At 55.7% G+C, this 25,696-nt stretch overlaps 13 protein-coding genes across 13 annotated transcripts; 6 read left to right on the top strand and 7 right to left on the bottom strand.

The window, feature by feature from the left end:
- Window positions 1-44: 44 nt before the first annotated feature.
- Window positions 45-476, bottom strand: DL89DRAFT_225936 (ribosomal protein S19e; the record flags this gene model as incomplete). The annotated part of the gene is made up of 1 exon (XM_040884783.1): window positions 45-476. One exon carries the CDS (start codon window positions 474-476, stop codon window positions 45-47), a length of 432 nt encoding a protein of 143 aa, XP_040741184.1.
- A 979-nt stretch (window positions 477-1,455) lies between these two features.
- On the top strand, window positions 1,456-2,270 carry DL89DRAFT_324612 (NAD(P)-binding protein; the record flags this gene model as incomplete). The annotated part of the gene is made up of 3 exons (XM_040891471.1): window positions 1,456-1,618; window positions 1,662-1,864; window positions 1,899-2,270. 3 exons carry the CDS (start codon window positions 1,456-1,458, stop codon window positions 2,268-2,270), a joined length of 738 nt encoding a protein of 245 aa, XP_040741183.1.
- A 31-nt stretch (window positions 2,271-2,301) lies between these two features.
- DL89DRAFT_295024 (uncharacterized protein) lies at window positions 2,302-3,580 on the bottom strand (the record flags this gene model as incomplete). The annotated part of the gene is made up of 2 exons (XM_040890586.1): window positions 2,302-3,117; window positions 3,149-3,580. The coding sequence occupies 2 exons, from the start codon at window positions 3,578-3,580 to the stop codon at window positions 2,302-2,304; spliced, it is 1,248 nt and encodes a 415-aa protein (XP_040741182.1).
- A 304-nt stretch (window positions 3,581-3,884) lies between these two features.
- Window positions 3,885-5,274, bottom strand: DL89DRAFT_275715 (Dehydroquinate synthase-like protein; the record flags this gene model as incomplete). The annotated part of the gene is made up of 5 exons (XM_040889343.1): window positions 3,885-4,209; window positions 4,265-4,532; window positions 4,585-4,701; window positions 4,727-4,975; window positions 5,013-5,274. The coding sequence occupies 5 exons, from the start codon at window positions 5,272-5,274 to the stop codon at window positions 3,885-3,887; spliced, it is 1,221 nt and encodes a 406-aa protein (XP_040741181.1).
- A 2,216-nt stretch (window positions 5,275-7,490) lies between these two features.
- Window positions 7,491-8,173, bottom strand: DL89DRAFT_269678 (acyl carrier protein). Its single transcript, XM_040888383.1, has 2 exons — window positions 7,965-8,173; window positions 7,491-7,879 (listed from the first exon to the last, which is right to left on the bottom strand). Exons 1-2 carry the CDS (start codon window positions 8,145-8,147, stop codon window positions 7,703-7,705), a joined length of 360 nt encoding a protein of 119 aa, XP_040741180.1. The 5' UTR covers window positions 8,148-8,173; the 3' UTR covers window positions 7,491-7,702.
- Window positions 8,174-8,972: 799 nt separating this feature from the next.
- Window positions 8,973-11,354, top strand: DL89DRAFT_324608 (uncharacterized protein; the record flags this gene model as incomplete). The annotated part of the gene is made up of 11 exons (XM_040891470.1): window positions 8,973-9,098; window positions 9,142-9,168; window positions 9,248-9,982; window positions 10,017-10,202; window positions 10,232-10,399; window positions 10,428-10,571; window positions 10,603-10,635; window positions 10,665-10,760; window positions 10,789-10,995; window positions 11,048-11,260; window positions 11,301-11,354. 11 exons carry the CDS (start codon window positions 8,973-8,975, stop codon window positions 11,352-11,354), a joined length of 1,989 nt encoding a protein of 662 aa, XP_040741179.1.
- A 71-nt stretch (window positions 11,355-11,425) lies between these two features.
- DL89DRAFT_269677 (uncharacterized protein) lies at window positions 11,426-12,034 on the bottom strand. The gene is made up of 2 exons (XM_040888382.1): window positions 11,999-12,034; window positions 11,426-11,881 (listed from the first exon to the last, which is right to left on the bottom strand). The coding sequence occupies exon 2, from the start codon at window positions 11,878-11,880 to the stop codon at window positions 11,524-11,526; it is 357 nt and encodes a 118-aa protein (XP_040741178.1). The 5' UTR covers window position 11,881; window positions 11,999-12,034; the 3' UTR covers window positions 11,426-11,523.
- On the bottom strand, window positions 11,805-12,912 carry DL89DRAFT_269676 (UBC-like protein). Its single transcript, XM_040888381.1, has 5 exons — window positions 12,865-12,912; window positions 12,563-12,789; window positions 12,330-12,528; window positions 11,999-12,285; window positions 11,805-11,881 (listed from the first exon to the last, which is right to left on the bottom strand). The coding sequence occupies exons 2-4, from the start codon at window positions 12,656-12,658 to the stop codon at window positions 12,194-12,196; spliced, it is 387 nt and encodes a 128-aa protein (XP_040741177.1). The 5' UTR covers window positions 12,659-12,789; window positions 12,865-12,912; the 3' UTR covers window positions 11,805-11,881; window positions 11,999-12,193.
- Window positions 12,913-13,434: 522 nt separating this feature from the next.
- DL89DRAFT_324605 (uncharacterized protein) lies at window positions 13,435-14,659 on the top strand (the record flags this gene model as incomplete). The annotated part of the gene is made up of 4 exons (XM_040891469.1): window positions 13,435-13,470; window positions 13,508-14,332; window positions 14,361-14,474; window positions 14,519-14,659. The coding sequence occupies 4 exons, from the start codon at window positions 13,435-13,437 to the stop codon at window positions 14,657-14,659; spliced, it is 1,116 nt and encodes a 371-aa protein (XP_040741176.1).
- A 647-nt stretch (window positions 14,660-15,306) lies between these two features.
- DL89DRAFT_209615 (uncharacterized protein) lies at window positions 15,307-16,266 on the top strand (the record flags this gene model as incomplete). The annotated part of the gene is made up of 1 exon (XM_040884166.1): window positions 15,307-16,266. A coding segment is annotated over one exon (960 nt), but the record flags the coding sequence as incomplete, so codon positions are not given.
- Window positions 16,267-16,515: 249 nt separating this feature from the next.
- Window positions 16,516-17,616, top strand: DL89DRAFT_295016 (uncharacterized protein; the record flags this gene model as incomplete). The annotated part of the gene is made up of 3 exons (XM_040890585.1): window positions 16,516-17,214; window positions 17,261-17,341; window positions 17,419-17,616. The coding sequence occupies 3 exons, from the start codon at window positions 16,516-16,518 to the stop codon at window positions 17,614-17,616; spliced, it is 978 nt and encodes a 325-aa protein (XP_040741174.1).
- Window positions 17,617-17,933: 317 nt separating this feature from the next.
- DL89DRAFT_324602 (ADP-ribosylation) lies at window positions 17,934-19,356 on the top strand (the record flags this gene model as incomplete). The annotated part of the gene is made up of 4 exons (XM_040891468.1): window positions 17,934-18,131; window positions 18,188-18,586; window positions 18,645-18,838; window positions 18,891-19,356. The coding sequence occupies 4 exons, from the start codon at window positions 17,934-17,936 to the stop codon at window positions 19,354-19,356; spliced, it is 1,257 nt and encodes a 418-aa protein (XP_040741173.1).
- A 170-nt stretch (window positions 19,357-19,526) lies between these two features.
- Window positions 19,527-25,338, bottom strand: DL89DRAFT_324601 (uncharacterized protein; the record flags this gene model as incomplete). The annotated part of the gene is made up of 8 exons (XM_040891467.1): window positions 19,527-19,583; window positions 19,621-19,902; window positions 20,002-20,061; window positions 20,097-20,358; window positions 20,390-20,571; window positions 20,636-20,673; window positions 20,705-22,289; window positions 22,366-25,338. 8 exons carry the CDS (start codon window positions 25,336-25,338, stop codon window positions 19,527-19,529), a joined length of 5,439 nt encoding a protein of 1,812 aa, XP_040741172.1.
- Between the last annotated feature and the right edge of the window lie 358 nt (window positions 25,339-25,696).

Here is a 25,696-nt window from a genome sequence, read left to right as displayed (position 1 = left end):
CAAGACGAACTGACGGGAAGCTTGCTACGAATGAAACTTAGGCCTCAATAGGCCTTGGCAACCTGGACCGAGATGCGGTCGAGGTCGCGCTGGCCAGCCGAGGTGATCTTGCGGCCACCGTTGGCGTGCTTCTCAAGGATGCCGATCTTCTCGAGACCCTGGAAGACCTTGCGGGCGACGTTGGTCGACGACGCGGCGTGGTGGTTGGGGCGGGTGCCACGGCGCTTGGTTCCACCATAGCGGTCAGCCAGAGCACCAACACCAACACCACCGCGCAGGTAGATGTGGCGGGCAACCGAGGCAGCGCGCACGTAGAACCAGTCCGGATCGTACGGCGACAGCTCCTTGTGCGAACCAGTCTTGGCGTACTCGGTCCAGGCGGGGACCTCGAGCTTGCCAGAGCGCTTCAGGTGAGCGGCATAAGCCTTGATAAAAGCGTGAGCGTTGACGTCCTTAACGGTGACACTACCAGCCATCTACATGTGTGATTTGTTTGCCAGACCGTGTGATATACGCGTTATTTGTTCGTGCATTCCACCAGACCACCATCGGCGTCGAATATCGCGTGCGCAGATGTCGAGAGGCCGATCGTAGGCAGCATACAGGGAGAGATATCAGAATGAAGGGGCTCGAAATGTTAGCATCATACTCGCGCAAGAAAAATTTTTCATAGGTCTGCCACAGGAGTTTTTGGATCCCAACCCAAGGCCACGACCAAAACCAGAGACCACAGACCACAGGACCACACGCCAGACACAGACCAGCACAGACAGCACACTGCTGCGTCGCCACGCTTAGGACATGGCAGGACTTTGCGGGAACCAGGATTCCCTCGCAGAAATCACCAGCCAAAATTGCAAACCACCCTCGAAATCGCAGGTCACTATAGCGAAATCTCCTGCCACCACCACTATCAACTCGGTGTCTGCTGCTCCCGTGTGTTCTGTGTGCCTTTCTTTCGTTCCTGCCATCGTAAGAGAGGGAAAGAGAGTGGTCTGCGAACAACAAAGCTGGGTGTCTCGATTGGAAAGCAACTCTTCCAATTTGCGCTGCGAATCTGCTTTCCGCGCGAAATCGGTCGGGGTCGAAGGCTAATCAAGACATACCTTGTATATTCTCAAATGTAATTGCTTGAGTAGCTACAGCAAAGGGGAAAAGAGGAGGTTCATCGGCCTGTAGCGAGTGGCTCTCCTTGACATATACAGGCCGACCGCTGCCGACCCCCCTTCGCCTGCAAGAAAAAAATTACGAGGGCAAGCAAATTCTTCAACTCGGAGGGCTGGTGCCGAGCCGCCACTTTGCCTGGCACCCACCCCCTGGACTCGGAGCCGAGTCGCATTTATGGACACCGGGTCATGTGTGAAAGTGTAGGGTGTCACGTGCCAGGATCAGTGAATCGTCTCGGCGATCAGCTGCAGTGCGCGTTGTTGTGCGTCACACGCTGCGCATTCGCATATGCAGGTTGACACTCCTTGTACATTTTCCACCTACAATGCCTTCCCCACATTTGACACAGCCATTGCAGGGGCTGTGTGCCCTGGTCACCGGAGCCTCGGCGGCATCGGCGGGGCCACTGCTATAGCTCTAGCGCGCCGCGGTGCCCGGGTAATTATCGCCGGTCGCAACGAAGAGAGGTTGGGATAGACTCCACTATGCGCTAGAAGAACTCGCAGAGCCGGCATATAACGAGGACGCCCATCCGATTAGATGCGACCTGCGTGATTCTGACAGCGCCAAAAGCCTGGTAAAGTCTGCGCTGAAGCAGACAAACGGCAAGATTGACATCCTGGTGAACGCAGCAGGCATCTCGCTCGATGGCCTGGCAGTCCGGCAAAACGAGCAGCACCTGTTGGACATGATGCAGGTGAATTTGTTTGGCACGATGGCAGTGTGCAAAGGAGGTTGCAGGCAAGATGATGCGGCAGAACAAGGGCTCAATCGTCAATATCTCGAGCGTCATTGGCATGCACGGCAATGTGGGGCAGTCGGGATACGCAGCATCAAAGGCAGGCCTAATCGGGTACACAAAATCGCTGGCCAAGGAGCTCGGCCCGAAGGGGATATGCGTCAATGCAGTTGCGCCTGGCTTTATCAAGACAGAGATGACACAAAAGATCGTGGACCAGCCGGTGACCAAGGAGCTGCTGGAACGGATCCCGCTCGGACGTATCGGCGATCCGCATGAGGTCGCTGAGGCGGCAGCATACTTGGCTGCGGCAAAGTACGTGACAGGGCAGGTTCTTGTCATCGATGGAGGACTATTTATTTGAATAACAGAAGTATACATGCGGTGGGTGTGTTCTATGAGGAAATGTACTCGTTGATGGTCGACCAGGATCCAACGAAGAATACGCTGATGCCAACAGCAAGTACAACAACTGACCAGAAGGTAGTGCTGGGCTCGGGGATATCCGATGTGTCATCGATGTAGTCGTGCTCGATGAGCGCGGTCGACTCGTCGGCAATGCTGGCCTTCTTGGCAGTGTACGGCGAGACCAGCCGAAGATATATGGTGCCTGGGAGTAAAAACACGATCAGGCTCGACGCGGCTGTGCCGATCAGCTTGAATACAAATCCCAGGTCGCTTACGGCCAGAGCAGTAGCGACGGTGCCAGCGAACATCAGCAGCGACAGCGTGTGGAACTTGACCGCCGATGCCCTCGTCGTGTCGAGCGAGAGCCCAAGTGCTGACGTGAAGAGGTCGCGCACTGGGTAGAATTGCATTGGATAGGTCAGCGTCAACGTAAATGCCAGCAAGACTCTTGCAACGTTTGCCAGCCCATCGTCATTAGCAAAGTTGTTGAGTAGGTTTGGCTGGGTGTTGAAGCCAAATGACCGATAGCTGACGACGGAAAAGGCAATGTAAATGACAGCGGCTGTGCCTGAAGCAAAGCGCGTGGCCGTGTGCCACTGCTGCAGCGTCTTGTGCTTCAGTGTCTGGTAGTTCTGGAGCGCGGTTTGCGAGCAGGCATAAGCAAAGGCAATGACGCCGATGGCTGGTAGAATGCTCTTGCCAAACACCGGCGTAGGCGTAGGCTCTGGCGGCGCATACGCCGGGCCGCGCACCGCGACAATAAGTACAATCACCGGTAGGCAGAAAATCGATAGTGCCGAGGGCTTGACAAGAGGCTCCAGTGTGCGGAAGAACAGCAGCGGCAACGTGAATCCGATGGCGGCTACCAGAATCACCGGCCTCGCGCGAGGTAAACACGTTGACGCCGAATGTGTTCTGCACGATGACAGTGGTAATGTCGCCAACTATAATCAGGTAGCTGATGCAGCTGCCGATAGAGTTCACCGACAGACCAAACGACAGCAGGTAATGGCCAATTCGTCCCAGTGCGGCCTCGGATACCGACTCGTACTTGTACTGGCCTGAACGCCGTCCGCCATAGATGAGTATGTTGAGCGATATGTTGCCCAGGATGGCAACGAATATGAGGGAAAGGATGCCGAAATAGAAGCCGGCTTCGCGCAGCGCGTAGGGCAGGGCGAGGATTCCTGAGCCGATGAGCGTGTTTACGAGGTTGAAGCCGGCGCCAAGGGCCGACGTGCCTCCTGTGGGCGGTTGCTGTGGCATAATAAGAGTGTGCAAAAGACGTATGAAACAGAGGGATGGAGAGAACAAAGAAAAGCAACAGCTCTGCTCCTGCGCCAAGGAGGCTGTTTATAAGTGCGCAGGTGACCTCCGCGATGCCATCGTTTTTGGATGCAATGACGAGATTCTTGCTTTATGGCCAATATCTGCGGCCAGTGTCGCAATAGGCTCAGAGTTTGTGAACTCGGCCAGTTCACTTTCACATTCCGCTGGATTTTTAGTAAGGCAAGCTGCTGTTAATTTGAGTCATGAGCGCTGTGATTATGCTGCCAAAAATGGCTAGGGCTTAGTAGTTCTTGAGCGATCTCTCGAGGATCGTAGCGATCTGCTCAGCGCCGGTCTGGCGCGGCGACAGCTTCAGCACGCGGTGCTGCGGCAAAATGCTCTCAACCAAGGCACCGATGTCTGACGACGAGTACCCAAACGCCGAGATACCGTTAGGCACGCCCAGGCCTTGCAGGAACCGACGCAGCGCATCAGCCATGATCTTGCCCGCATCCTCAAGCTTGGCGTTGGTGACGTCGGCGCCAAGGACTTGTGCGATTTCCATATGCCGCTCCGGGAACATGGCACCGGTGAACTCGGCCACCGCCGGGCTGGTCACCGCCACGCTGATGCCGTGCGGGCAGATTGGGTGGTCGGTGATATACTCGGGGATGAGTGTACGACTTGTTCAGGCCGGAAATGCCGTAGCTGCAGCCGTGCATAAGGTGGACGCCGCCGTTGCCGAATCCGATGCCGGCATAGGCAGCAGCAAGCGTCATGGCCTCCTGGGCCTCAAGATCGTCGGGGTTGGCAACCGAGCGTGGCAGGGCCTCCACCACCATGCGCAGCGCCTTGGACGACCAGATGTCGCTGATCGGGTTCGAGCCCTGGTAAGCAGGACGCTGTAGGGGATTGGCTGGCGCCTCGCCCCGCATGTGGTAGGGAATTGCTGTGTAGGATTCAATGGCATGGCACAAAACGTCGAGTCCTGATGACAGGACGCACCTGGGCGGGCATGCTGCGTGTGTTGAGCGGGTCAATGAGCCCAAGCAGCGGCTTCAGTGCACGGTCGGCAATTCCGGTCTTTGCCTTCTTCTCTTTCAGATCAAAGATTCGCGCTTCCTGTGCACTCCGACCCAGTACCCGCTGTGGTCGGCACCGCAATGAGTGGCAGCAGTGGGCGGTCTACTGCTCTGCCCTTGCCAATGGGTGCATTGACGAAGTCCAAGAAGTCGGCGTCTCTGAACACCGAGTACAGATTTGCTGCCTTGGCCGTGTCAATAGTCGACCCGCCGCCTACCGCGACGATGGCATCGGGGTTGTACTTGCGCGCTGCATCAATTGCCTCTTTGAAACTCTTGTCGGACGGCTCCACGCGCACATCCTTGAACACTGTGTAGTTGATCTTGTTGCGGTCCAGCGACTCGACCTGTTGCCTTGAGTGGGTGCAGCTTGAAGATGTTAGGGTCTGTGAACACCATGACGCGCTTGGACTTCAGGTTGGCAAGGTCCATGCCAATTTCCTGAGTCACTCCTGTACCGACACGCACGGTGCTGGTGGCCATCTCGAAAGCGTACTCGGGCTTGGGCAGCGCTGCCGAAGCGTGGCGTGAGTGCGAGCAGTGCGGGCCGTGGATGTGCGTGTGTCCAACGGTAGAGTGCGCCGGGCAGGAACATGAGCTGCCCACCATGCGCATCAGGCTGCTGACGGCCTGTGCTGAGGGACGACGGATGAAAGACGACATTGTAGAAAATAGAGTGCTCTTGTTGAGAATAGGAGAAAAGGGGGGTTGTTGTTGGTCACTTGATCTTTGCTGGTACTGCTTTTATACCTGTTCTCCTGCCATTATCTTCTAGCGCGTGTGGGAAAGTCGACAAGGCCCACTTTTACGCCTCCCCTGTCCTATCATTTTGCGCAACAAGCGGGCCAACGGTTCTCCCGACACCTGTCCCCTAGTGTAGATCCACACGAGGTCATGAGGAACTCGCTTTAGCGGGCAGATATCTTTATTCGGACCCGCAAATCGCTGAGTAGTTCCGCAAAGCTCCAACACCATACACCCTGCATGCAACAAGACCTTGACAAGGAACGCCAGCAGTGCTAGTGCTCGTCAGCATAAATACTGCCGGATGGTATAGTACACATACATATGCATCACTGCTGCGCTATGCTTTATCATGAGGTTCTCCCTTCAAGAGGATCTCAAGCGGCTTACTTTTGCTAAATAGCCCCATGTTGGTTGACCAATGGAGAAGCTACACTGCAACAGCAATAGGCTACTTTGCTGGAGCTACTTGTATGCCCGCTGATAGTCCTACTACCAAAGCATTTATCAAAAGTGCTTTAAAGCGTCTACAAGAGACCAGTTGACTAGGCTAGGTATATTTGTTGATGGTACAACGTAGTAGTATTAGGCTAGAAAGGTGAGATATCGAGGCTTGCACAAGACAGTTAGCTAATATTTTCAGCTTAGCGACATAGTCGACGAGGTCTCCAACCGTTCTTACGGCTCTAACCGTTCTTACGGTTCCGATGTCATCAGCAGCGTTGTCAATGTCAAATATGCTATTGATGTCAACCAGAGTCTGAATAGTAGCTATACTGTCCACACCAAGGTCTCCCTGGGGGTCAGAATCCGGGGTAATCTATCCGGAGAAGTATGTTAAATAGAGTTTGTGTGCACCACCCGACAAGAAAACTCCAATGCAATACTGACTCGTTTACTTACAGCTCCCTGATCAATCCCAATATTTTTTGCCAGAATTTTGTTAATTTGCGTCTCGATATCAGCCCTGCTCAGTGCACTGCTGTCTGAATATCACCGGGCAGTCACTGGCGACACAACTTGGCTGTGAGCAGAAATGGTTGGTAGAAGAATGAATCGTTGTTTATCATAATGTGCGTTATTAACATGTGCATAGGTAGATATAATGCATGTACAGACACAGCTGTGGTGAAGACCTGTTGACAGAAGGATAGACAACAGTGTGAGTACGCCGATGTTCCAATTCACAATACTACATGTCTCTGTTGATGATAACTACCTTCAGTGAGGCCATAGAATATCTCCGCCGTGATCACTGCTACCGTCAGTAGTACTATTTACAAGCTCTTCCCTAGCATCAATCATGACACTAGCGTGTTTGGAGCTGACAAGATTAAGACGGTATATGGCCTTGACATTGTTGGCAATCTTATTAACGGACAAAGTAGTGGACACTCATTGAAGACAGTAGTAGCAAAGTGCATTCACTCTGTTAGCATGTTACGTGGTCAAACAATCAACCGGCAAGATTTCGCAACATTCGCTAGTATATCAGATATAAGCCTGCCGCTGTTGAGTTTCAAGACTTGTTCACTCGTATATCAACGAATATCTACCGCATGAATCTGCATGTTATGAGGGATATGAATGTGGTTGAATATGTATGGACATGCAACAACAGGCCAAAAATTATTGGAACACAGTACAGCATGGCAGATGAAAAGTATGTTCATCAATACTACATTGAGCAATGATATAGCGCAATGTTGAAAAGGAAAGCAGAAAAGCAAAACATGCATAGGAGGAATACCGAACAAAAGGAAGTAGGCATGTCTGTTAGCCGCCATATGGATTGCAGGAACTTCCGTTGGCAGATATAACACAGGTATTGATGCGGCAGTGGCAGGTCGTAGGTAGCACAAATTATCGTCCTAATTGCTTGTGAGGGTTTCAAGCGCTCACATACAGGCTGTGTCTGCAAATAGCCATGTCTGTGATTCAGCACTGGTAGTCATGTAGGCATGCCCACTCGGTTCATACTACTCATTGTCTCTTTCAAGAAACCGCACCCAAAGTGCAGTGACTGTGCAGGAGCATAGTGCCCAGTACATGTAGGCCACTATGCTGTCTACGCGCCTGTCATGCATTTCTCGATTGCATTCTATCATTCACCTAGGCAATTGATCGGCAAAGAGCTAATGGCTACGATCCAAGCGATAGCTCAATCTATACACCTTGGCGTAGTATGTACACGAGGACCGTTCTCACGTAACTCCACGTCCATTTGTGACGATATCTAGTTATAAAAGGAAAGTGGTGATAGTTGTGTGGAAGACGATAAAAACTATGCTTTTTAGTGAGCGTCGCTGCGGTTGGAAATGTACTCGATGGCATCCTTAACGCTGGCGATCTTGTCAGCCTCGTCATCGGGGATCTCAACAGAGAACTCCTCCTCAATGGCCATGACGACTTCAACGGTATCGAGGCTGTCCAGGCCGAGATCCTTGGTGAAGCTGGAGACCGGGGAGATCTAAGATAAACGGGCTGTTGTCAGTTTTTCCAAATCCTTCGAGTATTTCAAATTCAGCACGAAAATAGCAACCCAGCACACTTACCTTGTCCTGGTTGACCTTGTCAAAGTCCCGCAGAATCTGGTAGATGCGCTCCTGGATGTCGTTGCGGCTCAGGGCACCACCGGCCGAGTACCAGCGGGCAGCAATGACGGGCATGGCCTGGCGGCTGGCGACAAACGAGCGGGCGGCGGCGGGACGGAAAGCGGCGGCGGCAAAGCGGAACATGTTTGAATTCGGAGATCCCTGTGAGGTAAAGAAACAAGACGGATTTATACAAAAAGATTAGGAGAGGAGAAGGTCGCGCTCTAGTGTGCATCGCCCTCTAATAGGATTTTTTCGTGCTTTCAAAATTTACCGCACACTTCCTGCGCCTTCTCGGCTCAGCGTCAGCGCTGGGCGTTATCTCGGCCCACCTGTTTTTCCATTGCAGATCATCAATCAAACAGGCGATTAGATTTGCGGATCAGCTCTCGCTGGCTCTTCGTCGCTGGCTCTCCCGATCTGGGGCAATCAGCGCACGGTCCGTCTTGGCCGGCGGTCTCACAGGCTGCGCAACAGAGCTGCCGTGGAGAGGAGAGCCAGAGATGTTGGGCGATTGTGCTGATTCCGCTCGTCCATGGGAAGATGTCGCTATCGACTACCTCCGCGCGCGCAGGCTATGGAGCCGAGCGCAGCTCCCGAGGAAATCAAATGGCGGGTGATAAGCCCGCACCTTGGCACCCTCATGTTTGAAAGCAAGCCGCCAAAAGAGAAGATAAAAAAAGTTCCCATGGGGCCGAGCAATGCGCATCGATCTCAGCGTATCGCTCTCCGCATTTTTTTCTCACCACTTTTTTGTAAACAGTTTCTCACACCTGGCCAACCACTCTTTCGCGCTGGTTCTCAGGAGCAACAGGGTGCAAAAAGAAGCGACCGCGGCCCTTCGTCTCTCTCCTCTTCTCTCCCAGCAGCATTCTCCCCCACACTATTAATCACATCTACATACACACAAAAGATAAACCATGCTCTCGTCAATGTTGCTCAGAGGGCCCTGTCCCCAACAGCCTGGCGATGACGATGCGGACCACTGCAGCCAGCTCGGCGCAGGTCGCTTCGCGCATCATGGCGGCACGCACGCGTCGCTCGATCGACCAGCGCCGGGCCCTGTCCAACAAGGTGCCGCTTGATTCGAACTGGGTCAAGCTGGCAACCAAGGAGTGCAAGGGCAAGGATCCCGGAGCAGACGCTCACATGGAAGACGCTCGAGGTAAGCTGCTTGGAAGGACAACAGCAATGTGGCAAGCCTGCATATCCGCCTTGTTCATTAAATGGGCTCTTGTCTGTAGGGCATTGATGTCAAGCCCCTTTACACAAAGGAGGACACGGCCAATATCGAGAAGGAGGTGCCCGGCGTCTATCCATTCACGCGCGGGCCCTATGCGACGATGTACACATACCGGCCCTGGACTATCCGCCAGTACGCCGGATTCAGTACGGTCGAGGAGAGTAACCGCTTCTACAAGGCCAATCTGGCAGCCGGCCAGCAGGGGCTGTCTGTGGCGTTTGATTTGGCCACGCACCGCGGCTACGACTCTGACCACCCGCGAGTTGTTGGCGATGTTGGCATGGCCGGTGTAGCCATCGACTCGGTCGAGGACATGAAGATTCTGTTTGACGGCATCTCGCTCAAGGACGTCTCGGTGTCGATGACCATGAACGGTGCGGTGCTGCCGATCCTGGCCATGTACGTTGTGGCAGCCGAGGAGCAGGGCACGCCGTACGACCAGATGCGTGGTACAATCCAGAACGACATCCTGAAGGAGTTCATGGTGCGCAATACGTTCATCTACCCGCCCGACACGTCGATGCGCATCATCGGCGACATCTTTGCGTTCACAGCCCAGAAGATGCCAAAGTACAACTCGATCTCGATCTCTGGCTACCACATGCAGGAGGCTGGTGCCAACAGTGTGCTCGAGTGCGCCTTCACCATTGCCGACGGAATCGAATACATCCGCACAGGCATAAAGGCCGGCATGACTGTTGATCAGTTCGCCCCGCGCCTGTCGTTCTTCTGGTGCGTTGGCATGAACTTCTACATGGAGATTCGCCAAGATGCGCGCTGCGCGGCGGCTGTGGGCGCACATGCTCAAGGAGAAGTTCGATCCCAAGAACCCCAAGTCGATGATGCTGCGCACGCACTCGCAGACATCGGGCTGGTCGCTGACCGAGCAGGATCCGTACAACAATGTGATCCGCACTACCGTTGAGGCCATGGCTGCCACGCTTGGCGGCACTCCAGTCGCTGCACACCAAATGCGCTGGATGAGGCCATCGGTTTGCCGACAAAGTTCAGCGCCCGCATTGCCCGCAACACCCAGATCATCCTGCAGGAGGAGGCGTACATCCCGCGCGTGGCCGACCCGTGGGCCGGCTCGTACATGATGGAGTCGCTGACTAACGACATCTACGAGAAGGCCAAGGAGATCATCCACGAGGTCGAAGGAGCTTGGCGGCATGGCCAAGGCCATTGCATCGGGCATGCCCAAGATGCGCATCGAGGAGAGCGCTGCCATGCGCCAGGCCCAGATCGACTCGGGCCAGATCACCATCGTCGGCGTCAACAAGTACCGTGTCGCCGAGGATGCCGAGGGCAACGAGAGTGGCAAGGTGGAGGTGCTTGCCTATCGATAACCGCGAGGTGCTGAAGGCCCAGAAGCGCCGCCTCGAGTCGGTGCGCAGCAAGCCGCGATCAGGCTGGAGGTCAACAAGTGTCTGGAGGCCATCACCGATGCCACGCGCTCGGGAGAGGGCAACCTGCTGGAGCTCGCCATTGCCGCAGCCCGCGCGCGCTGCACTGTCGGCGAGATCTCCGATGCTGTTGAAGCCTGTGTGCGGCCGCTACAAGCCCGAAGTCAAGCTGGTCAGCGGCACCTACATGCGCGAGTACAACAAGGCCGAGCTCAAGCCCGGACAGCGCGACCCGATTGCCGAGACCGTCCAGATGACCGAGAAGTTCTCTGAGCGCTGGGGTCGTCGCCCGCGTGTGCTGATCGTCAAGATGGGCCAGGACGGCCATGACCGCGGCGCCAAGGTCGTTGCTTCCGGCTATGCTGACCTTGGTTTCGATGTCGATGTCGGGCCAGCTGTTCCAGACCCCCGCAGAGGCGGCCCGCCAGGCCGTTGATGCCGATGTGCACGTCGTTGGTGCCTCATCGCTGGCCGCTGGCCACAAGACCCTGGTGCCCCAGCTGATCGAGGAGCTGAAGAAGCTGGGTGCCGAGGATATTGTTGTTATTGCTGGCGGTGTCATCCCCCAGCAGGACTACCAGTATCTCTTTGACAACGGCTGTGCTGCTGTCTATGGTCCTGGCACCTGCCATCCCTGATGCCGCCCAGGACATGATCACCAAGGTCGAGGCACGCCTTGTGCAAGCCGAAGCCCGCGGTTAAGCCCTATTCTTTCATTTCATTTTCGTCTCAAATGTACGTGTTTCTCACTCCAGCACGCGCAAATGCAATGGTGGCCTTTTCAGAAGCAGCATTAGCACTGCTTTATTTCTTTTACGAGAGTACATGAGACAAGATTAGCGCCGTTCCTAGAGTTGCAGCCTTGGTGTATCTAGGCGCGTCCCTCAACAAACTTGTCCAGGAACTTTGTCGACTCGGGCTCCTTCTCGTTCTCGTCAAAGTAGCGCATCGCATGCGGGTACTGCTTCCACACATTCACAAACTCCTCCAGCTCAATGCGGCTCTTGAACAGCAGCACATCAATAACACGCGGGTCCGACACGAACCGGTGCTTCTCAAACTCCTCGCGGATCTTGGAACGCACCACCGCCTGCGGCATCGACAAGTGGTAGTCAATCATAATCTGCGGCACGCTCTTCTGCCACTGCCGGTACAGCTGAATCGAGCGTGTGCGAGCCTCCGCCAGCGAAGCGGACGTGCGGGTAACGAGGGGCGGCAGGTGCGGCATCCTACATTGTTTGGTCAAATTCACTGTCAATCGCGAGTCCATTTCTTCTCTAACGAAGCGCCGTGTGCTCCTCCATCGAGTCCATTTGAGATAGACGCTGCCCATGGACGACTGTTACCTTGCGAAACTGAGAATGTGTATAATATAAGGAAAAAGTGTATGTAGCTAAAGGGGGAAAGTGTTCGACTTGCCAGGCCAATTCAGAGTGCGAGAACCGAAACAGACCCAGTCACTCCTGCCCTCTTATCTGCAAAAGCCGCCCATCTGGATCTGATCGCCTGATCAAGCATGCTGGGGTTTAAAACCAGCGGCTCTAAAATCGCCGGAGGTTCCTCTTGCTCCGCTCCTTAGCCGTCAGGGTCTTCTTCGCCCTCTTCGTCGCCGGCTCGGCGGGGGTTGCTTCTGCTGCCTCAGCGGGCGATTCGGTCCTCGGCTACACTACGGGGAACTGCGTGGATCTTCCGTCATCAGCTTGGCATGCTTTGCGTAGTCATCGTAGTGCTCGAGTAGCAGCTTGCCTGCCTCCTCGTTCAGCGCCGACTCTGGGTTTGGGTATATCAGCAGGCACTTGACTGTCACCAGCACATGCTCGATCCCGTAGCTCTTTTGCCAGTCCTTCTTCAGCGTGCTGACGCAGATCTCGCCCTGCTCCGACACGTTCGGGTGGAATATCTTTTGTGACAAACGCGCCTTTGGGCGGTGTATTGGGGAAGTTGCTATCAATGGTTAGGCGCACATGGAACTTGCCGCCAGCATACGGTGTGCCCTCAGGTCCCATCGATGACTGCGGATATTTCGCTCAGCGTGTCCTCGTCGACCTCAATCGCTGATACCCTCAGGCGGGCTCGACTGTAGCTTTGTGAGCTCGTTCACCAGTCGCCGCAGCGTCGCGCCCTTGAGCTGCTGCGCCTACCGAAGGGGGGGGGGAATGTGTCAGTGATAAAGCCTGGCCGGCTCTGCTTCTGGTGCTGCATTGGCGCTTACCATTTATGAAGCAAATTCAAACTTTTCGAGGAGCACAGCAGGGGCAAGAAAGCAGGTTGAGCTGGCTCAGTTGGGGCCAAGAGTGGATGCCTCTTTTGCGCAGTGATGTCACGCCATGAGGCTCGGTATTCCAAAGTCTTTCCCAGCCACCGGCTCCGCCAGCCCTGGAGGACCACCGAGCCCAGCCTCGACGCGGACCGCGAAGCTGAGGGAAGTCTGCGGTATGCAGCAGATGCAAATATGCAGCTCACCAACCTCCCCTCACCGTGCTGTGATTATGAGCGCCGGGCGTGTGAACGAGTGCGGTTTTGTGCTCTGCTGCTCGAGATGTGCTCCCTCCCCTCCTTTCCCCCTTATCACTCTGTCGACGCTCGTTTTTTCCTCTTTCTATCAACTCTACCATTTATTGTACTTGGCCTATGGCGACCACCAGTGCGACCATGGGGCTTCCTAGCGAGGTCTGGGTGGAAATATTCAGAACTCTGGGCAATTTCAGCGATGTGTGCACCAGCAGCGAGGCAAGTTGACCGGTCGACCGACAGTGCTGCTTGTTTACACTTTCTCTTCTCTATGGCACGCAGCCTAACAATCGGCGCCAGGAACGGTGTGGATGTGCTTCTAAGCAGTGTAGGTGTGCAGCGAGTGGTGGCTGCTGGCTGACGACGATCTGGTCTGGAGCAACTTGCTCCAGCACAGCTGCGTCGACATTGAGGCCGAGAAGGACTATATGGGCCACAAGCTGCCAGAGATAGGGAAGAACAAGGCCATCTTTGCCAGCTGGTACAGGCGCTACAAGGACTTTGCCGACAGCTACACGCGCATGCGCCGGGCAATGAACAAGCTCAAGGCGTGGGCCGGCATAAACTGCCCGCCTTTGCTGCAGAGCCTGTCGCCAGGACTTGGCTGGATGGGCAGTGAGAGCATTCCTGTCCGTGAGCTGCTAAGCGTCACCAGCGATTCGCCAGAGATGCGCGACTTTATCATCGCGTACCATCTGCATGACGGGCAGCGGCGGCGGATGCGGCGATTCGACAGATATGGGCTGTTTGGCACATACGAGTGCTACGGCGACTTTTGCTCGGTGGTGTGGTTGCCGTCGCGCATGCTACAGGTCATGGAGCTCGGTCTCTTTAAAGTCGCTGTATTCGCCTTATGCCCCGAAACTCTTAACTATCTCGGGATTGTTGTCCAATGTCCCGACGAGTTCAGTAGGCAGACCCTGAATCACGTCGTCGAGATGCAGCCTGGTACATACAGATACAGGGACAAGGGGCTGTTTGGCGACTTCTTTACCTCATACATCGACCAGTTGGTCGAGGGGCATTACGATGTCTATGACAACATGATATCACTTATGCCCAACCGCGGGCCATTCACAAGTACGAGCATTGTGCGTGGCATCAAGACAACTGTGTCTGCCATGTTCTGCGCCCATCCGGTCAGGTCCCAGCGGCTGTATCGCTACCAGGTCACATTCGAGCTTGTCAGCAGTCGAGGCGCTCGGGTACCCGTCAGCACAGCTCAAGTCTGAGATCATGGCTGATCCGCTATGCAAACGACCAATTCACGCAGACAGGCGGCGATGGCGTTATAGGCAAGCATCCATTGCTGTCCGAAAAAGGAACCGTATTTCAAGTACTGCTCTCTGCTGCAGGACGAGCTTGACCATGAGATGCTGGTGGCATTTGAGGGTGACTTCACCATGGTTCCTGGATCGTTGGCGAACCCGCTGGGTCCACAGTTTACTTTGCCTGTTACCCACGTTGAGGTGCCAATTCCGAACGAGTTTTTCTAATATGCCTGAATATACTTTGCATACACCATCTGAGAGCCATTATATCCACATATTCCAAAACGATACTACACGACACGACAAGACACATCACAGTATTACTACTTAAGCATATTAGCTGCTTATATGCTAGGAACATAAAGTATCCTTGAGCCTTCATGATACATATAGGAGCTGAGTAGTGGAAAGGTGAAAAAGGTTTTGGATACTGGTTTTATTTTTTACTAGCGGAGCTAGGCTAAGTCCTAGCTGGTTTTATATGAATCCCGCGAGTTTTCTAACTTCCGCACAATTGGATTAGCACGATATAGTAACCTTTGGTCGGTGCACAAATCCCGATGCAGCAGCAGAGCTTGCCACCGCTATCTCTCCACTATAATAGACAGTCTCAGACAGCAAGCCATGTCCATCTGCTCGGAACGAGCAAGGTGCGAGTCCAGGATTACAGGTCGGTCTGTGGCTCGCACATGGCATACCCGTAAAGCAGCTAATGGCACCGGCTTGAGGTGATGCAGAGGGACCGGCTGGATAGACCAATTACGCAAGCGCTGTTCCTTAATAACCATAAGGCACGTGTCTATGTCCTAGACTATATTTTCTAGCTCCTACGAGTTGGTGCTAGCCACAGACACCGTATGTCTATCAACATGTCTCGTAATACCAATGGAAAACGCGTCAGGTTTGCTGAAGACGATGGTGGTCTGAGCAATTCTGACAATGACATCGAGGATGAGCTTGAGGCCGATATCACCAGCGGCCCTAAGCGGCGCGGCCGGATCAATGCTGACGGCTACGGTAGCGACGACAGTGTCCAAGATGAGGTTGGCGAGAACAGTGACGATGAGGCTAGTGATGTTGAGGAAGGGGACAGCAAGTCTGCAGAGAAAAATGACGACGACGACGACGAAGATATGTTCTCCGACAATGGCGCTGGCCCAGGCACATCCACCGCACACACAGCCAAGCGCAAGCGGTACTTGGATAGCTCCGACATTGAAGGCCAAGAATTGAGTTCGACGGCACGGTTTGACAACACAGACGCCAAGGGCAAACAGATAGACATAGGGGAGGATGAAGGGAAGGGTGGTAAGCTCGAGGCGTTCAACATGAAGGAGGAGCTGGAGGATGGCAAGTTTGACGAGGCTGGCAACTATGTCGCCAACAAAAAGGACCCACAGGCACACCAAGACAACTGGCTTGAGGGCGTGTCATCAGGTGCGATCGAGCAGGCGCGGGTGTCCAAGCAGCGCCAGGAGCAACAGCAAAGGTCCCACGCACAAGAGCTGTCGGTGAAGTGGGACTCTGTGTCCAACGACGACTTGGTTATTGCCATTATCAACTCCCTGATGCCGCGCGAGACTGTCTTGAGTGCCCTGGCACGGATCGGCGGACCAAAGAAGAAGGCGAAGAAGCGGTGGGGCAAGAAGGCCAAGGGTAAAGAACAGGAGCCAACTGGGGAGGATAGGGAGCGGAAGCGCAAGATAGAGGCATTGACCGAGTTGGCCGACCAGATGATGGGACGGGGCGTCGTTGATATCTATGATCAGACACTTGAGCAGCTGGTACGGCAGATGCGTGTAAAGGAGCGCATCCCCGACGACTGGCAGCCAGGCACACTGCTCCCAACCTCTGCCATGGCCGGGGTGCTAGCAGCAGCGTTGGTGGTGGTGGGTGGTGGGTCTGCTGGATGACCTCGATGATCTGGGCCAGAGCCACCACTGACGATACATGCATTCCATACCATAGCAGCCCGTGTTGTGCTGACAAAAACATGGCTCATGCAAACAAAAAAAACTCAGCAGGCTCTTCCAGTTTCTCGTTTCGATATCTGAAAAACATATACTACTGCAAACCAGACAATGGCTGACACTGAGTCAGACAACCCTGCAGTTCTTGCTCTGTATGAGGAGATTGCACGGGCCAAAAAGCGGGCTGCCGAGCGCAAGAAAGCCAAGGAGGAACAAGCCAACGCCAAGTACGGGTCAGTGCTAGAGGGCGATCAGTTGGTGCTGAAGTTGCCTCCTCCACCACTCAAGCCCGACGCTGATGAGTGCTGCAACTCTGGGTGTACGCCCTGTATTCTAGACACATACAAGGAGACAATGGATACCTACGCGTCGGAGGTGGCGGTTTTGAAGCTGAACCACCAGCTAGCACTGCGCGGCGAAGTGACTGACAGTGCGGTCCTGAAACACATGGGTCTGCAGCCCGGACTGCTGAACCCGCTAAAGTTCACAATGGTGCGTGTGATTGCTGTGCAGCAGCTCAACAGTTATTCGCGGCTGTTTATCATTGACGCTGATTCCAGTAACTTCTTTTTGGCTGCCGGCGAGCATATACACATCCGTGCTACGGTCAACGACGCACGGCTAACGAGGCCATTTACACCGCTAATGATTGAAGCTCCCGATGGCGTCGTTCGGCCGCATCTGCTCATTCGGCTCTATGACCATGGCCTGTCGCGCTACTTCCGCACCCTAGGAATCGGTGATTACATGTCTGTGCGCGGGCCAGTGTCTACCACTGGTAACTTGACCAAAGTGCTTCAAGGGGACGCAGTCCTGCTGATTGCCGGCGGATCGGGCATTGCCCCTATCTTTCCAGATTCTGCAGTTTGCGCATGTCAACGAGTCATATCGCGGCAAGCGGATCGTGCTGGTGCAGTGCGCAATCGAACACACAGGCGTCTGGCTGTCGAATGAGATTGCAGGGTTTTGCCAAAGATATGCCGCAGCTAAGCCACCACATCTTTTTGTCGCAAGATTCAACTGGCAACAGCATCGCTGTCGACTGGCCATCGCCATGTTACGCCGGGCAGGCTTACCCTGGGGCGGCTGCGCAAAATTGTGCCTGAGCAACCGACTGACAGACATGCGATTGTCTGCGGACCAGGGTTGTTCAACCAGGACGTAAAGGCACACCTGGAAGCACTGTCGATCGCAAACATCCAGCTTCTTTAGCACACTTTTTCACAAACTCGGAAACTGAGGCCGAAAATCGGTGTTAATGCAGCTCGAGCCGACTATGAGCTCCGCTTGAGCCTCTTCAGGGATTATTCGCGAGCTGCTGCGCAGTTCTGGCAAAGGCAGCAGCCTGGCCTGTTTTTTTTTTTGCGCAGCACCGGTCCTCGCAGGGTTTCTACCAAACCCCCTATAAATGCGCATGAGTCTGCCCGCTCCTTCTCCATTCCAGTCCACTACATCAAGCGCCAAAAACATTTTCTCCTACCTCCTTTCAACAGAGCCACTAATACCTCGTCACTACTCCATCACAAACCATGTCGGAAACCAAGCAAATGCTCATCCAGTTCAACACCAAGGGGAACAACAACAAATTCTACTACGTCGAGCTTCTTGGCGACGGCGAGATGGTTCTCGTGCGCTATGGTCGCGTGGGCAGCAAGGGCACCGAAATGCGGTACCATGGTGGCCAGCGCAAGTTTGATCAGTCTGCTGCGCGCCAAGCGCAACAAGGGGTACAAGGATGCCATGATTGAAGCCATAGAAGATGATGGCTGGAGTTTCGGTCCAGACCAACGTCATCGACACTGCACTGGAGGAGATCAACTACAAGGACGACGCTGCCAAGGAGCTGGTGAAGAGCATCTCTGCCCAGAACGTGCACAAGATCACCAGCGCGACCTCAATCAAGTTTGATGCTGCTGACGGCTTGTTCAAGACACCCCTGGGTGTCATCCAGCGCCTAGGCGTGGAGCAGGCTATCAAGCTGCTGGGGCAGATCGAGGATGAGCTGCCCAAGTTCTTGGAGCTGTATGAGAAGGAGCCCAAGGCAGATTTGGGGTTCCAGAAGCGCGGGCGCAAGAGAAAGGCTGACGGCAAGGTCACCAACGAACCATCAAAGGAGCTGAAGGCGGTCACCGAGCTGATCTCGCAGCTGAACGAGGAGTATTTTGTCATCATTCCGAACAGGGTTGCCAATGCGCGCGAAATCGAGAATCTGCTGTTCAATCAGCGTGCCTATCGACGAGCAGAAGGCGACATGTGACGCACTGCTCGAGACCCTCGACCTCATCGACGACCTGAAGAAGAAGAAGCTGCAGGAGGAGGAGAATAAGAAGGACGATGAGGACAAGCCCAAGGAGAAAGGGCCTCCGACGTTTGAGGTCGAGATCGAGACAGTCAAGGACAAGAAGACCTTCAACTATGTCAGCGAGCTGTTTGAGTCGTACCAAAAACACCGTCCACGGTGGCTACAACAACGGGGCCAAGGTCAGCTGTGTATACAAGATCAAGCTGGCGTCGCAGCAGGCGCCGTTCGAGGAGTGCGAGAAGGATCTCGGTGATGTGCGCCATCTGTGGCATGGAACGCGCACGCAGAACCTGCTGTCAATCATGAGCAAGGGCTTGCTGCTGCCAAAGCTGTCGCCAGGGCAGAAGGCTGGTGCCATGTTTGGAGACGGGCTGTACTTTGCCAACCAGTCGACAAAGTCGCTCAACTACTGCGACGGCGGGTACTGGACGGGCAATGCGCAGAACAAGCCCAAGGTGTACATGTTCCTGGCTTCAGTAGCGATGGGCAAGTACTTTGTGCCCAATGCGGCCGGTATCAGAGGACCGCCACCCGAGGGGTATGACTCGTACTGGGCAAAGGCCGGGGAGTCGTGTGTGATGAACGACGAGCTCATCGTCTTCAAGGCCGGCCAGTCGAGGCTGGACTATTTGCTGGAAATTGAGTTCTAGCTCGACTCTTACTCACGCTCAAATGCAAGCCGCATCTTCGTCATTCATTAGCTCTGCATGTATCCATCAAGTAAAGTTCATATATTCGGTATGGATCATGTGGAAGTGGTGTAGAAACTGAGCTAATATGTTAGGGTGTATCATGGTCTTGTACAAGTTAAAGAGACGAGTCAGGCTCCGTTCTCGCCAAATGCCTGCTGGCACTGGTTCCGCCACACCAGCCGTGTCTCCGCATCCACCCGACGACGCTTTCCCACCAAACACCTGCCACGGAATGGGCGTATCTGCTAACGGAGCCATGAACGCTGGCTGCTTCGGGTAGTACGGGTTGTCCAGGAATTGCATTCGGTTCGCTGCATCAGCCGGGCGCTTCACGCCCTTTTTTGCCTCTTCCGCCTCCAAAGCACCCCGCAATGTAAACGGGGTCATGCCCTCCAGCCCCATGTTGATGGGCGTGGCAGGCGATAGATTTGACAGCGGCGTAAACTCGAGTGCCTCGACCCAGATCCACGGGTTATCGAGGCCAGGAGTATGTGCAGGAGACGGCTGGCAGCAGATCGCAGGTCAGGACATTTGCAGATTCGAACTGGGAACAGGCGGCCGAGGATGTTGGCAAAAGTGCACACTCGGCACCACTGCGCGTACCAGAGGCGCAACGCGGCGCAGCAGCACCAGAGAGCGCTTGCGCATGGCCGCTGTGATGCCCTCATTGGTCAGTCGCTGTAAAGTCCAGCAAGTACTGGTAGAAACCGGCTGTCGCGTCCGTTGGCCGCGCTCTGGCACAGCGGCGACAGGCACAATGTCACTAGCGTCATTAGCCATTCGTCGGCGGCGAATTCCTCCGGGTGCGCGCGCATCAGCCCGCACATGGGCTGCAATGCCTGTAGACGCCAGCGGATCGCCAGACACAGACGCTGTGGATCGACGGGCTGGAGCTTCTCAGTATCCTGCGGCTGCGCAGGCGGCGTTGTCAGGCGGCTTGGGGGTACTTGCCGCTGGTGGCTCGTCGGGGGCTGTCACCGATGCCAACGACAGCGTGGAGGCAACGTCAGAGCTCGCGTGTGCAGAGATGGCCTGTAGCTGGCCGATCAGCCCGCACGCAATTGCCCTTACGCTTGACAGCAGCGTGCCCGGCGCAAATGCTGAATCAACTGGCGCGCCTTCCTTCCTGCTGCCCTGTTTCTCGGCATGCGTAGCGAGCGTCAGCATCAGCTGCTGCGTCAAGCTCGGCCAGTGCAGAGCCGCGTGCCGCAAACACCTCCAAAGCGTCTCGTTCGACTCCATCGATGTCACCAAATGCATCAGGGCTGGTCAAGGCTACGTCAGCCAAATGCCGTTGCTACTATACTCGGCACGCTCTGCTGCACGGACCGAATAATCGCCAATGCAGCCTTTGCGCTGGGCGACTGGTCCTGTTGGTTGCTGCGGGATCTCTGGATCGGCGAGCCCTCGCTGCTGTGCGGTCCTGTTTGATCGCTGGTCGCACGCAGCAGTGGCGTGTTCAGTCTGAACAGCGTGGCCCAACACGCCTCAGTCTGTTGCAGTAGAGTGGTGGGATCTAGGGTCGACAGAACTTCGGCCAAACTCGCGTACCTCTTGCTATCCATGTTTTTCGCGTCGCGGCCGGGTGTTCCCCAGCTGAACACAGCCTCCAGCACGCAGCTGGCCAGGAATGTAGTCGGGTTGGTGACAAATTGCACCTGCCCGCTGCCACGGCCCAGTGTCTGCGAGAGGGTGTCAATATCCTGCAGTGCATTGGCAGGCTCACTAGCTGAGTGCGCAGCTGAGGCCATGGTGGCTGCCCCAGCAGCTACAGCAAATGCATCGGTGGTTGCCTCGGTTTCCTGCAAGGCTGTGGCTGAAAACAGCATGAGGGAATTCAAGATTGTCGCGCACTTGAATGCTGCTGGCGTAGCCTTGCCGCGCGCTGCCGGCCCAAACCAGAACCGGTTCAGGGTCTCGCGCAGGCGCAGAGCCACCTCAGGTGTGGTCATTGCTGAAAATCCCTCGCTCGCCGGGTCGTTTCCCTCACAGAGCGTCAGCAGTGACCGCAGAACCGCACGTTTCACCGGCAGTGATACGGCTGGGCTGCGGATTTGCACCTCGATGTTGGCGCGGTAGATCTCCAACATGTTGTAGTGCTGACCACGCACCGTCTTGCTGCTGGCGTCCTGCTGAGATAGGGGTATGAAGTCGATAAACATCTGCACCCACACAGACTGCGCCAACTCTGTGGCTGCGTGGACCAAGATTGTTTCGAGTTGTGGCATTCCAGAGTCCCGCAGCTGGCCGCCTGTCGATGCGCAGGTGAACACAAGCTCCACCGTCTGGATCCGGCTCACCTTGTTGGCAATCAGCGTCGAGTCCCAGCAGCTGTCGATTATAAGACGGTCGGTCAGGCGGTGGGCAGGGTGCTGGGCACTGGTCTGGAGACTGCCGGCGCGGGAATCGGCGCGGACCAGTGGCGGTCTGTGCAGAATTATCTGGTCTGGCGAGACACTCAATGTGTTGACAATGCCTGCCAAGCACGCATATTTGGCAGCAGGTGTCTGCAGCACGTCACTGCGCAGTTCCTCGATCAGCCAGGGGACCAAGTAGCTGATTCTCAGACACCCGCTGGCCAGCAGCTTCGTCACCCACGCTGAAGTAACGAGCATGGCACGATCGATATCGGCCACAGCAAACAGCGGAGATGGAGATGGTGACTCAGTGGGCTGTACAGCTGGACTGCCTCCTGCAGTCGACGAAACCGGCACTGCCACATGCGCAGCAGCGCTATTCCGCGCAATTGGCCACGCATTAATGGCGGTAGATAGCGCGGTGAGCAGCAGCTGGCTGGTCGTGTGCGGGGTGACAAGCAGGCCAGAGTTATCTGAGAACCACCCAACGTACTGCGCGGCCAGGTCCAAAAAACACTCCATCAGTGCATTCTCCTGACCCGTCGCTCGCCAGCTGCCTGGCTGTCCCTATCGCTGCCTGCGTCGTGCTATTGGCGATATGCGCAAATACGCTCTCCAGCTTTGCCGACCGCGACTTGCTGCCCATCACTGGCGAGCTGATCACGCCGTTTGGCTGCAGTCCAGGCGGACTGCCAAAGTCGGATTTGGCCATTTGGCTCGCGGCCCAGCGACTCAGCTTGTCAAAGCACTGGGTCACTGTCCAGTCGGTCTCGTCTGACGACTGTGCGTTTTCGCGCTGCCGCTCAGACACGACCCGCTGCGCCAGCTGCATCAACTCCTTGTCGGTGTGGACAGGGCCGGCAGCGTGAGAAGGTAGTAGCAGCGATTGCGTCTGCATGTCGACGTAGGCATCGTGGTCGCTGTGCGCCTTTTGTGCGAGGGCCGAGATTTGTGTATCCGCCGGGTCAACAGTGCTCCAGTACGACAGGGTCTTGAAGGACTCCAAGTCGACTGACGATGATGACGAGTTCTCGGTATAGATATTGCCAACAGCGATTGCAGCCTCCGTCAGCCTGCCCAGCAACCGCCAGGCGTCGGTGAAGCGCACCAGCGCTGTGTGAACAGTAGCCAGCACGGGTGTTGCCTTCGAATGGCTGATCAGCCAGAGCAAAAAGTCCAGCATATGCGCAAACATCCCAGAAACACTCAGCACCCGGATAATGGCAGCAGTCTGGCGTGCATTAAGCAGGGAGGTGCCCGGCTGAGTGATGACGCGCCAGTTGTCGACCCCAACCTTGATGTCCTTGACCACAAAATCGTAGACTATCGGCATCAGCCGCTGGTGCACGACCATGTCGAGAATGTTGCGCGAGCTCTTGCTCAGCAGCCCGAGGCACTCGGCTGAAATGTCCTGGCCCAGCAGGGACTCGTCGGAAATGTGGTCGGACAGTGGCGAAATCCAGTCTTTGACGCAGGAAGCACGCGACGACGGAGCTGAAAGCGATACGCCAGCAAGCTGCTCGGGCGTTGGCAGGTTCTGTGGGTCCAGGATGCTGGAGCTCGGGCCAGATCCCCGCCACCACATTGCTAAGGCCGCATCAATCGTGGGCTCCTTGCCATTGGCCTTTGCACGCAGCGGCGTAGCACACGTGTACGCAACAAGGAACGGCAGAATACGGGAGATCTCGCGCCGCAGACTCGCACACACAGCCCCATCGCTCTCATTCTGTGCTGCCCGCTCCAGGTCCATGTCGAATCCGTACAGCAGCATCTGCCGCTGCTCATCGTCTGCCGGAGATCCGACTGCTAGCCCTTTAGCGTACGCCAAATGTCGCTGCGACTTGACGGTAGTAACATTGGCTCCGAAAAAGTCCCCACGGGCCGTCAGCAGCTGCAGGTATTTGGGTACTGAGAAGCAGTTTGCGTATGAGAGGCGCTCAAGCAGTAAACAGACGCGCCAGACGTAGCGCTCATTGTCGGCGTGGGGATCGGGGGGTGTGAATATGTCGAGGAAGCTGACAATGGCCGATTGCAGCGCAGACGTGGGCGTGTCAGGGGGGAGCTGTTCCTTGTGCAGCTGGATGAGCCGTGTGCCGAACATGGTGCGGAACTGCGTTGCAGTAGACGAAATGCTGCTGTCAACGGCCCAGTAGCAGATGATCCGGATCTTGTGCGCATCAATGACTTCAGAAGCTGCTTTGGCGCCCTCAAACACCGAGCTGAACACAGTGCTGACGCCTATGTCGATGGTGATCTCGTTCAATACCTGCAGTATCTGAGCCGATCCGCCCACCTCGCAACCTGTGCCATCTTTTGCAGTGACCACTGTCAGCGGCGCCAGGCTCGAGAATTTTGCATTGCGCTCGTCGACATGTGCCAGCATCTGCTTCATCCTCCTGCGATCCACACGATCGCATTTATCGCATGCAACATACAGCGGCGTGCGGTACCCGTCCCACCATGTCGTCGGCTCCACAAATGCATCAGGGAACTTTTCGAACAGCTCGACCAGGAAGCCACAGACAGTCTTGCCGAATTGCGCCAAAGACGGGTATCGCTGTGCCTGCTCGACGCGGAATGCCACAGCTTGGATCAGCTTGCGCAGCGGCGTGCGCGACTTGCTTATCTCGGGCACATAGTCCTTGATCACAGGCAGCACCAGCATGCACTTGTCGACCGGCAGTTGCCGGAACTGGCTCGCCAGCCAGCTCACCAGATGCCGCTGGTCCATCAGCCCTTGGTCGGCCTGGACATGGAGCAGTGACAGACTGTACGTCCAGTCCTGAGACCACTTCTTCACCTGCGCTGCATCGTGGTCGCCGGTCGGAGCTGCGCTCAGCGTGTGTTCCAGGAATTGCGTCACTGCCTTGGACCATTGCAGCGTATATGATTGCTCCAGCGCCTTGAGCCCAGCGTGGTCGAGTGTGCGCGCCTGCTGGCCAAACATCTCGTAGACGCCCGTTAGCCGAATCGCCCACACTGCCCGCAGCAGCGGCACCCTGTGCTGTTTCAGCGATTCGAGCAGTCTCTCGCCGCGATGCCCAAACGGCATTGTGTTGATGAGCACATTCAGTGGCAGCCGTGGGTTGGCCAGGTTCCTCAGCCACTCCTCCCTCTGCTCGTCGCTCCTTACGGGTCGGTTCGGCAGCCTGGGCAGCGCCAGTGAGCCCACGCTGCCTCTTGCCAGCTGCCTCTGGGCGACTCCCGCCGCGAATGCCTGCAGGTCCTGGAACACCCGCGTATCCATGAGCCGGTCGTACACCATCTCGTGCTGGGACACAAACTCGTTCTCGACGCGCGGCACGTCTGTGTATCCGTACCGGATCGTGTGCTCGTTCAGAATGTCTTCGCTTTGCCCAGGCCTGGTTGGCCGAAAGTCTGTGTATCCAATGTCCTGAGAGCTGTGCAGTGGCACCGTGCCAGAGGTCGGCGTCGGCGTGTACTTGTTGAGCGGCTGAATGTCATTGCCGCCGCGCCACCCCGGTCGCTCTAGTCGCGCGCGGCCCAGCCCTGACGCTGGCGTCGAACTCAGCGATGGCCGGGTGCCGGTGCCCTGCTGCGAGCTGCCTCCGGCTGAATTCATGGTAAAAAGTGTGTTTGGACAAATGAAACTATGCGAAAGTAGAGGGCCTGCTAATAAAAGTGCTGCTGCTGCACTCTGTGTCTGCCAGGCGAACAACAATGGCCGGCGATTTCTCGAATCGCATGCGAGAAACGTGAGCGGCGCGCTATTGGCGCAGCCTGTAGAAACTGCCATTTGTCAGCCCTGCCTCCAGAGTATTTGCTCAGGCATACAGGCAGTTGCGGATATTGGGCAGCTCGTTCTTCTTGTTCCGTCAAAAGCAAAAATCTTTTTGCTTCTCTTCTGTTCAGCTGTTTTGAATATTTCCCTATTTTCTTGACAATCCCGCTCTCGCTTTGGAATTCACTGCGCATTGAGC

The sequence above is a fragment of the Linderina pennispora genome (assembly GCF_002104995.1).
Source record: "Linderina pennispora strain ATCC 12442 chromosome Unknown DL89scaffold_13, whole genome shotgun sequence".
Lineage (NCBI taxonomy): Eukaryota > Fungi > Kickxellomycota > Kickxellomycetes > Kickxellales > Kickxellaceae > Linderina > Linderina pennispora.
Note: the sequence above shows the minus strand (reverse complement) of the source record. Positions and strands in the feature narration are given on the sequence as shown.